The 12,305-nt window shown below is 41.2% G+C and overlaps 1 protein-coding gene across 3 annotated transcripts in view; it reads right to left on the bottom strand.

Annotated features, from left to right (window-relative positions):
- Window positions 1–5,774, bottom strand: part of tfpia (tissue factor pathway inhibitor a) — a 58,507-nt gene extending 52,733 nt beyond the window's left edge. The window contains exon 1 of one of the 3 annotated variants that reach the window (XM_041843784.2): window positions 5,583–5,774. In XM_041843784.2, the coding sequence (XP_041699718.2) occupies window positions 5,583–5,670 (88 nt within the window). In that variant the 5' untranslated portion in view covers window positions 5,671–5,774. Of the gene's footprint in view, window positions 1–5,446; window positions 5,478–5,582 lie in introns of those variants that run through there. The other 2 variants (XM_041843783.2, XM_041843786.2) reach the window with 2 other exon arrangements.
- Between the last annotated feature and the right edge of the window lie 6,531 nt (window positions 5,775–12,305).

Genomic DNA, 12,305 nt, shown 5'->3' with positions numbered 1-12,305 from the left:
TTATGCATAGTCACTTTAACTCTACCCACATGTACATATTACCTCAACTACCTCAACTAGCCGGTGCCCCCGCACATTGACTCTGCAACGGTACCCCCCTGTATATATAGCCTCCCTACTGTCACTTTATTTTACTTCTGCTCTTTTTTTTCTCAACACTTTTTTTGTTGTTGTTTTATTTTTACTTTTTTTGTTTAAAATAAATGCACTGTTGGTTAAGGGCTGTAAGTAAGCATTTCACTGTAATGTCTGCACCTGTTGTATTCGGCGCATGTGACCAATAAAATTTGATTTGATTTGATTTGAACTAGGTTCAATGTTAGCTAGCTAACATTAGGCTATAACTATAAATGCAAATAGATTTCTGATTCAAATAACATTACTACACAGATCATACACATAAAGTTAGCTAGCGAGCCAGCAAGCTAAAGTTTGCTAGCTAACTAACAGTATGCTTTAAACTTGCAATAAAAACAACTTTCTGAGAAAATGTTAAACGTATATCTGAAAATGTAGCTAGACTCTTACCCGTATCCATGGATGAATGATTCACAGCAGACTGGAACCATTTCACTCCGTTTTGTTTGTAGCTACATCTCGTTTGGCCAGCGTTGTGACAAGTCACTCCGGTTCACACTGACCATGGTGTATGCAGAAAGTAGCCCATTACTTTTTCCAATTTATCTATCGATAGTGCCTGCTAAATTCAGGGCATCAATGTTGTTGAGAAAACTAGCAAAACTTTTGTAGTTCTCGATGGCTAACGCTATATCTTACAAAAACGGCGCGGTCAACACATACTGAACAGATCACGTTATAGACAGAAGCATGCTACATGGCAGATCAATCCAAGCTCATCTCCTGGCATGTCCAGCCCACCCATTATCTCAGCCAATCATGGCTAGTGGGAAGGTTCCTGTCTTTTTCCGTGGTTAAACCAGCTATGCTCATAATCTAACAATTTTATTCTAACAAGTTTGTTATTAAGGCACATGAAAGTTCACATGTTCCAGAAGACATTTATACCAAAAAAACGAAAAATGTTTGCATTCAAATGCCGCTCCTGTGAAGTAGTGACGTGTGACATACGCCTAGTTTCCTGAAACGAGTCACATTTTTTATCATAGCCCAAAGGTGGTGTATTCAAATCTTCACATTTTTCATGACTTTGTCAATCAACTTATTCTCAACAAATCTAAATCATTGTTTAGTGTTTCTGTATCAATATGGACTTTTAAAAAATGCAAGTCTGTTGAGTCATTTTCATCCCAGACATAACCAGTTAGTCATAAACAGTTCTGCCAAAAACAGTTAGTAATTTGATCAATCTGACCTTTATTTGAATTTAAGTTTCTCTGGAGACATAATAACAAGATATCCATACCACCAGAGGGTGGATGGGGACCTGTATCAGATCATTTACAGAGACATACTGTGGCTCCTCATGTATGATTGTACTTTTCTATACCACATATCGTATGACTGTGTACAAAACCAAAATTACCTATGTTTTGTGAATATACAAATCTGCCAATAGTATAAATACTTAATAATACTGCAATACAGAATTCAGATACGCTCTGAATCTAAATAGAGAGCCGTATTGGTGTGTATTCTCAGAAAAGTAGTTATTCTAGGGCAAATCTAAAAAAAATATTTATTTGAATCCAGATTTCTCTGGGGTCATTATATAAGGGGCAGTGCAGTAAACTTGATTTTCCAGATTTTCCCCCCTGATATTTCCACACTATCAGGTCGAAATAACACTCTGAAACTGTGAAAATGATGATAATGCCCTTTTTTTGTAAGCGCTGTCTGAAAAAAATCCTGGAATTTCAGCCTGCTCAGGTGTGATGGAGATTTTGGCTCAGATCATGTCAAAATCTGATCTGGGGTAAGGGGGAGGACTCTATCAGGGCTGTGTAAGTAAATATCTTCAAATTTGTTTCCTAACGCCCACATGATCAGACTGAGCATTTCAATGGCCAAAAGAGGCTCAGGGAAATAAATGATAAAAAATAGATTTTGGAGTTATTTTCATTAAATAAACACAAAGATTGATTTGTTAGACATAAAGTGATTATTAAAAATACAAATAAAAAGACTGCATGGGGCTTTAAGTTATACATATCATCAGAAGGTGGAGGTGGACCTGTTTCAGTGATTTAGACCAGACTGATCACCTGCAGAGATGGAGCACCTTATGTACTTCCCTGTGGTCATAACTGGTTATAACTGGTTATAACTGGTTATGGCCGTATACAAAATCAAAATGACCATACATTTACATTTTAGTCATTTAGCAGACGCTCTTATCCAGAGCAACTTACAGGAGCAATTAGGGTTAAGTGCCTTGCTCAAGGGCACAATGACAGATTTTTCACCTAGTCGGCTCGGGGATTAGAACCAGCGACCTTTCGGTTACTGGCACAACGCTCTTAACCACTAAGCTACCTGCCGCCCCATAGATCAAATGAAATCAAATTGTATTTGTCACATGTGCCGAATACAAGCCCTTAACCAACAATGCAGTTTTAAGAAAAATAAGTGTTAAGTGAACAATAGATCAGTAAAAAATAAAAACAGTAAAATAACAATAAAAATAACAGTAGCGAGGCTATATACAGGGGGTACCGGTACAGAGTCAATGTGCGGGGGCACCGGTTAGTCGAGGTAATTGAGGTAATATGTACATGTAGGTATAGTTAAAGTGACTATGCATAGATAATAAACAGAGAGTAGCAGCAGCGTAAAATATGGGGTGGGGGGGACAATGCAAATAGTCCGGTTAGCCATTTGATTAGCCGTTCAGGAGTCTTATGGCTTGGGGGTAGAAGCTGTTTAGAAGCCCCTTGGACTTAGACTTGGCGCTCCGGTACTGCTGGCCGTGCGGTAGCAGAGAGAACAGTCTATGACTAGGGTGGCTGGAGTCATTGACAATTTTGAGGGCCTTCCTCTGACACCGCCTGGTATAGAGGTCCTGGATGGCAGGAAGCTTGACACCAGTGATGTACTGGGCCGTACGCACTACCCTCTGTAGTGCCTTGCGGTCGGAGGCCGAGTAGTTGCCATACCAGGCAGTGATGCAACCAGTCAGGATGCTCTCGATGGTGCAGCTGTAGAACCTTTTGAGGATCTGAGGACCCATGCCAAATCTTTTCAGTCTCCTGAGGGGGATTAGGCTTTGTCGTGCCCTCTTCATGACTGTCTTGGTGTGTTTGGACCATGATAGTTTGTTGGTGATGTGGACACCAAGGAACTTGAAGCTCTCAACCTGCTTCACTACAGCCCCGTCGATGAGAATGGGGGCGTGCTCGGTCCTTCTATTCCTGTAGTCCACAATCATCTCTTTTGTCTTGATCACGTTGAGGGAGAGGTTGTTATCCTGGCAAAACATGGCCAGGTCTCTGACCTCCTCCCTATAGGCTGTCTCATCATTGTCGGTATATTCTTAGTTGAAGTCGAAGCTGCTCATAAAAGTCTGTCAGTGGTATGAATACTGCCTGATGACTTAAACTGAATTATTCCGCTGCTCTATGCTCGCTACATACTTCAGTCTGAGATGGCCATCATTGAAGTCGTTTGTGGTGACGTCAAAATGAGGGGTGTTGTACAAAACAAAGTCATCAGGCGATTGGATCATCTCTAACCAATTAGAGTATCCAATGACGAATTTTCAAAACGCGGCTTTACCCACATGTGTTCTGGCTCTGGCTCAACCCATCGGTTTCTGGAACCAATCAGAATATTTAGGATGTGTTTGCGATCTAGAAATCATTGGGTAGGTACTCAGATCCAGACTCATTGCAGAGAAGAAACTAACGTCTGTGGGCGTGGCGTAGCGTTTGGCCGGTGCTAGGAGTTTGGGTAGCCAGGCAAATTAATACATGGTATGAAAAATGTATTGCACTCACTAACTGTAAGTCGCTCTGGATAAGAGCGTCTGCTAAATGACTAAAACGTCAAATGTAAACTGTAACACAGAAACCAGCTACCCTCTGTACAAGTAGTGCTGAATTGCTGTGTATTCTCCAAAAATATTAATATTCTACTGAAAATGTGATATAAATACCAGAATTCCTATAATATCCTCCGACATGATATATGTGCAACTTGTTATGATATTTTGGGTGCTATACCATTTGGTTTTCAGTGACTTAGAAGATTTGCTTTTCAAAGCATCCTGCCATAGCCCCAACGACTCCCATTGTTTCACTAACAGCGATGCTAATGCTGACTTGGCTGTAGGGTGAGTCAATTAAGAAAATCAAACCATATTTTTTGGTCAATGTCTCTCAGGGTCACTTTTTTGAAGTGAATTGAATGACTTTTTGTCAATCAAATTAAGAATATTTCTAAATGTTGTGTACTGTCCCTGTAATGGCAGCCTTTTTACCACATAAAGATGACAAAACATATACATTTAAACCAAATGATACTCGAATCAAATGATGGTAAATCTGCTTTATAGTACTTATGTGGATTGTAGTTTGGGAAAAAAGCTGCACATTACATTAAGGAATGCACATTTTGCTCAAATAGACAGACTGTTTTTCTCCAGATAACATTAATGACATGTCTAATGATATTTTGATGAGAATGAAGTTGATATTTTGCTTTGATTGTTGTTTTCCCAATAGTTTCTTCTAGGGGTCAAAATGACCCCAGTTGGTAATCGATGTATGAAAATATGTTGGTAGCTTGAGGGTTAAAAACGTGGTTTGAAAAATGGCCTAAAGCTTGGAAAGAGGTTGCTTACTAGGTCTTTTAAAAAGTAAATGAGAATGCGCAGCATTGGTAAACGGAAAAGGGAAATCAAATGACTTAGTCCTTAGGCTATGTAGTTAACAAGTGGCAGGCTATATGGACAACTAACCATAATTAAAATATGACTATACATAATAATAGCATAATTTTAAGTGGGACGGTTAATAGTTGTCCACATAGAATTGTATGGAATTTTACACGTGTCCGTCAGCCACATCTGCGCACAAACACCCCTATGATTTAACTATTAACAAGGGTTAAGCCCCTTACGAAAAAAGATTGCAGTCAGAGTGCAGTTTAACTGTAGTACAATGCAGTATAACTGCAGTTAAAGTGCAGTCTAACTGCAGTACGCTGCAAATACTGCGTCCAAAATAACACTGTTTTTTTTTACCATAGTAATTTTGAAATGTAACTGCAGTTACAGTTCGGTATAGTTCAACTGCAGTTCAATTCTGCAATTACTGCGTCCAAAATACCACAGTCGACTGCAGTTACTGCACTTTTACTGAAGTTTCAAAACGGAAATATTTTTTTGTAAGGTTTTGTGTCAACATAACCGAACTAAAGCTGAGAGAACTGAAACGTGAAAGTAGCATAACTCCGTTTTCCGTTTATCAATTTTAGGGATGTCACGCGCCATCATTTGATATTGAATTGGCGAAATCCAAATACTCACGGGCTTCTTGACACATGAAGTCTATTCGTGGGAAACAACTACACAGCTGCAGATCGTTGCATGCCAAGTCCGACTCGAACTCATGGACACACAATGGAGAAAATGATGTATCAACAAGTAAGAATACTTCACTTACCGATTCCAGAGTCCGAATCACAAGATCCCAATAAAGCGGAATTAAGTAAAACAATGCATGGAATCCACCAGCTATACATTGCAGGCATGTCAGCGGTCGGAGAAGTTGACTACAGTAAAGCTGTTGTGAAAACTTCATGAACTTTTGTTTAAGAGACTGATGATGGTAACTGATCACCCACGCATTTCCGGTTAGTAATAGACTGGCTATATTACTCTCCTCGATGATGAGCTGGACACAAACTATTAAAACTGTTTATATAACATTTTTCGAAATGAATATTACATAACTATATTTCTAGTTTCATTATCATTATTGGTTGGACCAGGTCTCTCTTGAAAATGAGATTTTATCTCAATAAAACCAGGATAAATAAAGTTTAAATAAATATAAAACATTTTTTTAAATATATATCACTTTCGTTATTCACTCCTAAGCCTACCTACTATATGGATGATAGTGGGGTGTTGCATTTGTGTATGAATATATACACTAATAATATGAATAGATTGTGTTCACACTTGGTCTACATTTCATTACATACTGGAGGCTACTGTGACCGTACAAAGGTACTATTACCTTGCCATGACGCATTGAAAGTAGCCTACAAATGCCTCAGTGTGATTTCGTTTTTATGTTATTGGAATGATTAGCTGTCATTGCATGTTATTCTTCTCCCTATAACACTTTTCTTTTCTTTTGTTTACCAAAATCAGGTATTATACATTAGAAAGAAAACCTGTTGATGATTGTAAAGGTATTATAATTGTTGATATTCCATATGTAAAGTTGTATCCTTTAATATTTGGCCTTCTTTGGAAACCAAAGGAACTTCTCTCTTCATAACTTGGGATGTGATGAACAGTGGCTATGCCCTCCGGTCACATCTTGTCAGCTCTCTTTACACCTTAATCTCCCACTATTCATTCCACTGCAATGAAATATTCACATCTGAAGCACATTACTTGTTCAGCTTTTGGCAGAAACTCCATCAAAGTGTCTATCTCATTCAGGGAACATGTACATTGCTGGTAGTCTTTGGGGACACCTCAGATAAAAGGTGAATCCTAGCTTGTATTGAACATCTGGGCTCTATCTGAGAAATTTGATTTGTTGTAGGATTTGGATTAAGCTGAAGGGAAACCAGCCTGTATCACTTGCACAAAATATAACGATTTTGTGAATTCTAACCTGATCAAACAATGAAATTGCTGTATGATAGCTGATACAGGTGTAAGCTAGGCCTTCACGGGGTATGTTGCAGTGAGGAGGCATACAAGGATGGTACAACATCTTTCTGCTCAAGGTGAGGGCTTTTATTTGCAAGTGAAGAATAAATAGGGGCCAAACTTCTTTAGCCTACAATATTGACAAAATAACAAACTGGAGCAAATGAACAAGTCACAAGGTGTGGCGGCCTATGTATATTTGTAAACAACAGCTGGTGTATGATATCTAAGGAAGTCTCAAGGTTTTGCTCGCCTGAGGTAGAGTATCTCAAGATAAGCTGTAGACCACACTATCTACCAAGAGAGTTTTCATCTATATTCTTCGTAGCTGTCTATTTTTACATTTACATTTACATCATTTAGCAGACGCTCTTATCCAGAGCGACTTACAAATTGGTGCATTCAACTTATGATTGCCAGTGGGACAACTACTTTATTTTATTTTTTATTTTTTTTATGGTGGGGGGGGGGGGTAGAAGGATTACTTTATACTATTCCAGGTATTCCTTAAAGAGGTAGGGTTTCAAGTGTCTCCGGAAGATGGCGCAGTGGTAGCTGTGCCACTAGAGATCCTGGTTTGAATCCAGGCTCTGTCGTAGCTGGCCGCGACCGGGAGACCCATGGGGCGGCGCACAATTGGCCCAGCGTCGTCCAGGTTAGGGGAGGGAATGGCCGGCAGGGATGTAACTCAGTTGGTAGAGCATGGCGTTTGCAACGCCTGGGTTGTGGGTTCGATTCCCACGGGGGGCCAGTATGTAAATAATATATGCACTCACTAACTGTAAGTCGCTCTGGATAAGAGCGTCTGCTAAATGACGTAAATGTAAAAATGTGGTCAGTGACTCCGCTGTCGTGGGGGAGCTTGTTCCACTATTGGGGTGCCAGAGCAGCAAATAGCTTTGACTGGGCTGAGCAGGAACTGTGCTTCTGTAGAGGTAGGGGAGCTAGCAGGCCAGAGGTGGATGAACGCAGTGCCCTCGTTTGGGTGTAGGGTCACCACAAACCGATGCTGGGACTAAGACCGCACTCAATTAACTGTATACGGACATAAGCAAACAAGAAAACGCTAATCCAGAGGCGACGCTCCTAGTGGTCCCCACAGTGACTATACGTACATACCCCAACCAGAAGCCATGGATTACAGGCAACATCTGAACTGAGCTAAAGGGTAGAGCTGCCGCTTTCAAGGAGCGGGACTCTAACCCGGAAGCTTATAAGAAATCCCGCTATGCCCTCCGAATAAACCATCAAACAGGCAAAGCGTAAATACAGGACCAAGATCGAATCGTACTACACCGGCTCCGACGCTCGTCGGATGTGGCAGGGCTTGAAAACTATTACAGACTACAAAGGGAAGCACAGCCACGAGCTGCCCAGTGACACGAGCCTACCAGACTAGTTAAATGACTTCTATGCTCACTTTGAGGCAAGTAACACTGAAACATTCATGAGAGCATCAGCTGTTCTGGACAACTGTGTGATCACTCACGCTCTCTGTAGCCGATGTGAGTAAGACCTTTAAACAGGTCAACATTCACAAGGCCGCAGGGCCAGATGGATTACCAGGACGTGTACTCCGAGCATGCGCTGACCAACTGGCAAGTGTTATCACTGACATTTTCTGTAATACCAACATGTTTCAAGCAGACCACCATAGTCCCTGTGCCCAAGAACACTAAGGTAACCTGCCTAAATGACTACCGACCCGTAGAACTCACATCTGTAGCCATGAAGTGCTTTGAAAGGCTGGTCATGGCTCACATCAACACTATTATCCCAGAAACCCTAGACCCACTCCAATTTGCGTACCGCCCCAACAGATCCACAGATGATGCAATCTCTGTTGCGCTCCACACTGCCCTTTCCCACCTGGACAAAAGGAACACCTATGTGAGAATGCTATTCATTGACTACAGCTCAGCGTTCAATACCATAGTGCCCTCAAAGCTCATCACTAAGCTAAGGACCCTGGGACTAAACACCTCCCTCTCCAATTGGATCCTGGACCTCCTGACGGGCCGCCCCCAGGTGGTAAGGGTAGGTAATAACACATCCGCCACGCTGATCCTCAACAAGGGGTCACCTCAGGGGTGCGTGCTCAGTCCCCTTCTGTACTCCCTGTTCACTCATGACTGCATGGCCAGGCACGACTCCAACACCATTCATTTGTTTGCTGATGACACAACAGTGGTAGGGCTGATCACCGACAACGATGAGACAGCCTATAGAGAGGAGGTCAGAGACCTGGCTGTGTGGTGCCAGGACAACAACCTCTCCCTCAACGTGATCAAGAGAAAGGAGATGATTGTGGACTACAGAAAAAGGAGGACCGAGCACGCCCCCATTCTCATCGACAGGGCTGTAGTGGAGCAGGTTGAGAGCTTCAAGTTCCTTGGTGTCCACATCACCAACAAACTAACATGGTACAAGCACACCAAGACAGTCGTGAAGAGGGCACGACAAAATCTATTCCCCCTAAGGAAACTGAAAAGATTTGGCATGGGTCCTCAGATCCTCAAAAGGTTCTACAGCTGCACCATCGAGAGCATCCTGACTGGTTGCATCACTGCCTGGTATGGCAACTGCTCAGCCTCCGACCGCAAGGCACTACAGAGGGTAGTGCGTACGGCCCAGTACATCACTGGGTCCAAGCTTCCTGCCATCTAGGTCCAAGAGGCGCCAAGTCTAGGTCCAAGAGGCTTCTAAACAGCTTCTACCCCCAAGCCATAAAACTCCTGAACATCTAATCAAATGGCCACCCAGACAAATGGCTACACTCCCCCCCCACCCCACCCCCTTTTACGCAGCTGCTACTAACTCTACCTACATGTACATATTACCTCAATTACCTCAACTAACCAGTGCCCCCACACATTGACTCGGTGCCGGTACCCCCTGTATATAGCCTCGCTACTGTTATTTTTACTGCTGCTCTTTAATTATTTATTACTTTTATTTTGTATTATTTTATATTGTATTTTTCTGTGCGATTTTTTTTGGTAGTCTTTCTTAAAACTCCATTGTTGGTTAAGGGCTTGTAAGTAAGCATTTCACTGTAAGGTCTACACCTGTTGTATTCGGCGCATGTGACAAATACAATTTGATTTGATTTGATTTGATTCGGTAAATAGCTGAAGCATTGGGCTTAAGAAATATAACCACTCTCAAATTCATAGACAGAGCTATGGATGCAAGGTCTGACCATCCATGATATCAATATTATAGTTATAACCATGTTTTGAGGCTATATAGTGTTTGTTTACATTTACTTTGTTGATAAACAGTAATACAAGCTTCTATTTGGGGATCTGATGGAGTACAACAGTTGAACTAAGCTGATGAAGCATTTATAAGTTATATTCTTCAAGAATCAATGGCTACATATCGTACATGTATACATCCAAAAATGTATTTAGCGACTGCTGATTGGCCCTTTCTGAACCCATGATCAGCTGCAACACCAAGACTACCCAGATGAATATCAAATCAAATCAAATGTTATTTACCACATGCGCCGAACACAACAGCTGTAGACCTTACAGTGAAATGCTTACTTACAAGCCCTTAACCAACAATGCAGTTTTAAGTAAAAAAATTGATGAGTAAATAATAAAAATAAAAAATTAATTAAAGAGCAGCAGTAAAATAAAATAACAGTAGGGTGGGTACCGGTACAGGGTAAATGTGCGGGGGCACAGGTTAGTCGAGGTAATTGAGGTAATATGTACATAACACTACCATTATTATTACGAGGTTGAGAGGAAAAGTAGTGAAGGACTGCCTTCTCTAACCTAAAACAGTGCTGTTATTAGAAATAATTAAAATGCCCCCCACTACCCCCGCTATACTCCCATATAGGTTAGCACAATTCATTCTTTATTTTGCATGGGCACTCCCCTCCAGATGTGTTTGAAATGGACTCCCTAGGATTTGTGCTCGCTGTCAGCACACACAGAGAGCAGGAAATACGACTGGGCAGAGCAGTCTTTCACCTTGAGGCGAAACACAAATGGCTGTTGCTTGGAAACAGAAGAGGAATCCAATTCCATCATTCATTATGAACTATGTGGTATCCTCGCCAATACTGCTCACTGATATAACTCAGCCAGCCAGGTCACGTTCAATTAGCCCCTAGCCCCGAGAACTGAGCAGATGTATCAAACATCCAACAGTCCTTGGAAGGAGACCTTCACGGTCATCTTAGATCAAGAGTGAAGCCATCAAGGATCTTCTTCTAAGCTCTAACGGAAAAGGTAAACTTTTATAACATGTCAGGTTGGATTTTTGAGTGATCTGTTTTCATTCACTGTGGTAGTCAGCTAGCCCATACGAGATCATTCATTACCCATCTATCAACTTAACTTGAGAAATTAGAAAAGTTGCCACAAAATCTTCTGTCTCCATGTTGCTCAACAGTTCTGAGCCACAACAGTGACATAATGGTGGGAACAAAAGTTATTTTCTTGTAGTGAAATGGGTTACTGTATCAAGATAAGGGTTGGGAATAATGCATTATTATTTTAGGGGAAAGAAATGCGTCTTGATATGAAGAACATTGGTAATGTAATGTCTAATTTATGACTTATTTTAGACCAATACCTGGACTCAGTTGTTCGATGCTCTGTATCATTCCATTTTGAATTCTGTCATTATTAGTCATGACACTGTAGTCAATTTACCATCAAGCATTCTGACAACAGTCCATCTTGAGGCAATCATATTCTTATAGACGGGTAAGCTGACAACGTCACGAAAACAATGCGCATGATTCAATGGGGTAGAAGTCCGTGTGTTGTTGTGATTCTGGATGGCCAGATGGCTAGCAACAATGACAAGAAGCTGCCATGTGGGGAATCGTAGGTGTCTCGTTTCAGCAAATGTTATCTTGTTCTTGATACAATGTCTTGTTTTGAGATGTTTTGACTGTTGTCACGTCTATGCTAATATGGCTAAAATTCACTAGCTAGCAAACCAACAACTGTAAAGATGTATTTGAGAGACATAAAGTTCTCATTGTGCAAATGTATTTATGTTTTCAATAAACATTGGAGACAAAATATAGTTTGCATGTTGTTAACAAAATAAGCCAACCCCTTCTGTTTTGTCCCATAGTTGTGTATGCGTAGATTTTGTTGCTAAACAACCAACCCGTCTATACGGAGGCAATTTAGCAAAATGGGAAAAAAGTAATTGCGAACATGGTCTGTAAAGGTCTATCCATCTTATAGTAGGACATCAAACTGGTGCTTCACTCTACACAGACCCAACACCAGCCCCAACAGACAGAGATAGCAGATGGGCTGTCCGATCAAGTTTCCCTCGAATCCATCCATGAAAATGTAAGGTGGCAGCTTGAGCATTCCTGCTGTTATTTCGGTTCAACCTTAGCTAAAGCAAGGAGAATCTAACCATTACTGTAGAGTGGAAACTCGTGGTTTTCAGCAGACAGGTAGAATTGTCAGCGCCATAAAAAAGAAAAGTAGAAAAGTAACCT

The sequence above is a fragment of the Coregonus clupeaformis genome, chromosome 23, assembly GCF_020615455.1.
Source record: "Coregonus clupeaformis isolate EN_2021a chromosome 23, ASM2061545v1, whole genome shotgun sequence".
NCBI classification, from domain to species: domain Eukaryota; kingdom Metazoa; phylum Chordata; class Actinopteri; order Salmoniformes; family Salmonidae; genus Coregonus; species Coregonus clupeaformis.
Note: the sequence above shows the minus strand (reverse complement) of the source record. Positions and strands in the feature narration are given on the sequence as shown.